Raw genomic sequence first — 2,136 nt, 5'->3', positions numbered from 1 at the left:
TTACACCAAATACACAAACTAATGTTCTTTTTAGCAACATCATGTAACCCCCTTTAAATAAAACTCAAAGAGAAGATAAAAGTGTTACGGACCTCCCCAGATCATGAAAGGCGATAATTAAAACATATTATGTGAGTGAATCAATACATGACAGTGTTTGTATCGTCTGTTCCAGCTGCTATTTCTTATACTGACTTTCATGTGTGCTGCTATGTTTACACCTCTGCATCTCAGCTGATGAAAGGAGAAATTAGTATTGTTTGGATCTCTGGCAAAAATCTGAGGCCCTTGTTATGATAAAGCTGCTGTCTCATCGCTGTGAGTAAAGGCGGGTGAAAGGATGTGGCTGAGACACTAATTCAGCAGATGCAACAACTCTATATAATGCCTCAGCAGATTATTAAAAGAGTTTCATGTTTTACAGCAAGATGTTTGTAGAATCTGTTGATGCATCTCTTTTATCACCCTGATATGAAATGTGTGACTACTGTCATGTTGTAATAATTCCTTTCTATTTAAAAAAACTAACAAAAAGGCTTCTCACTTGTTATAGGTATGCCTGGTTCAACCGTGCTCGGCTCGGGGGTGCTTCCATCCTCTTCTCCACTGATATCTAAAGGAAAAAAAAGAAAAAGATATTCATTTTTTGTTTGAGGATTTTGAAATTTAGTCTTGTATGCTCAGCAAGTCTGCAGTTTATTTGATTACAGAATTTATGAAATTTTGTGAAATTATTACAATTTAAAAAAAAAATGGTTTGCTATATTTAAATATTTGAAAGTATTATTTATTCCTGCAATGACAAAGTTGAATTTTCAGCAGCCATTAATTTAGTCTTCAGTGTCACATGACGGTTCAGAAATTATTCTAATGTGCTGATATGCTGCGCAAGAAACATTTCATATTATTATCAATGTTGAAAACATTTGTGTTGCTTAATTTTTGTAGAAGCTGTGATTTTTTTTTTCAGGATTCTTTAATAAACAAAGTTCAAAAGAACATCATTTCTTTTCATTCAGCAAAATTATAGAGGTCCTTACTGTCACTTTTAATTAGGCATAATGAATAACCACATCACTATTCCTTATTTATAGGTACTCAGCAGTGCAGCATTCAGATAGTCCCACCTCCTGAAGGATCATAGTACTCTTCATCATCCACAAAACCTCCCGGCCGCTTGTTTTCCTCTAGATCCTCTGGAAAGGGCACCTCATCCCACACTTTAGAGCTCTGAACCACCTGTAGTCAAAACAAATGAAACCACAATTTATGGGATTGAAATCAGCATCTCCAAACACTTCTTGAGTTATGAGAGACCTACAGAAGAGAGAGACAAAAACAACAGTCAATGCCTTCTAGCTCCGCTGAAGGAAGAAGAGATAAATACCATGCCTTTGTGATGTGCATGCACAAAAATGCATATCACACACATCATAGAGACATGAAATGCAAGTATAAAAGTTGTCCTTAAAAAGTATTTGGACACTACAGTCTCACTTCAAAATCTCTGAATGTCACAGAATTAAAGTATCAAACCAAGCGTCATGGGCAAATAAATAAAGCTAAAGCTCTTCTAAAAAAAAAAAAACAACAACAATTTTTAAGTAGCTGGTGTCAGTGTCTGCAGGTGTAGCTGAGCACATCAGCTATAAACATATTCTACTAGTGTGACAACCAAATACATATACATACAGTATACGTTCATACATATGGGTGTGGTAGTTACCATGGTCAATTTCCAACATAAAATTGTTAGACAAACATAGGTGAACACCTGTAACACTCTATCCCATTTACACAGGGTTGGTAGTCAGGAAATACTTTAACACAGCCATGAGAGGTCATAAAATCCCAGACATAACTGTAGTCTTTGATACAGCATACATGAAACCTCTTGTAAATATTATTATCTACTGCAAATGAGTAAATCAAGATTTATGAGGGAAAACAAACTTCTGATTTCCAAGGAACATTTAATATTGTTTGGCATTTTATAACACTAAATATATGACTTGTACCCCTTAAGATTCAACCAACAGTTTGTCAAATAGATATCTATAATTAGTAAAATGCAATTAAAACTGAATGTATAGATTATTATTCAAAAGTTTGGGGTCAGTAAGACTTTTTTTTTTT

The 2,136-nt window shown here is 34.5% G+C and overlaps 1 protein-coding gene across 1 annotated transcript in view; it reads right to left on the bottom strand.

Moving 5' to 3' along the window:
- LOC107568451 (basement membrane-specific heparan sulfate proteoglycan core protein-like) overlaps nt 1–2,136 on the bottom strand; it is a 99,983-nt gene that overhangs the window by 72,304 nt on the left and 25,543 nt on the right. Inside the window, exons 2-3 of the mRNA XM_016254420.1 lie at nt 1,128–1,239; nt 545–613 (exon numbers count right to left, since the gene is read on the bottom strand). Coding sequence (XP_016109906.1) covers nt 545–613; nt 1,128–1,239 — 181 coding nt within the window. The remainder of the gene's footprint in view (nt 1–544; nt 614–1,127; nt 1,240–2,136) is intronic.

Source organism: Sinocyclocheilus grahami, unplaced genomic scaffold (assembly GCF_001515645.1).
Source record: "Sinocyclocheilus grahami isolate Dianchi unplaced genomic scaffold, SAMN03320097.WGS_v1.1 scaffold1246.1, whole genome shotgun sequence".
NCBI lineage: Eukaryota > Metazoa > Chordata > Actinopteri > Cypriniformes > Cyprinidae > Sinocyclocheilus > Sinocyclocheilus grahami.
Note: the sequence above shows the minus strand (reverse complement) of the source record. Positions and strands in the feature narration are given on the sequence as shown.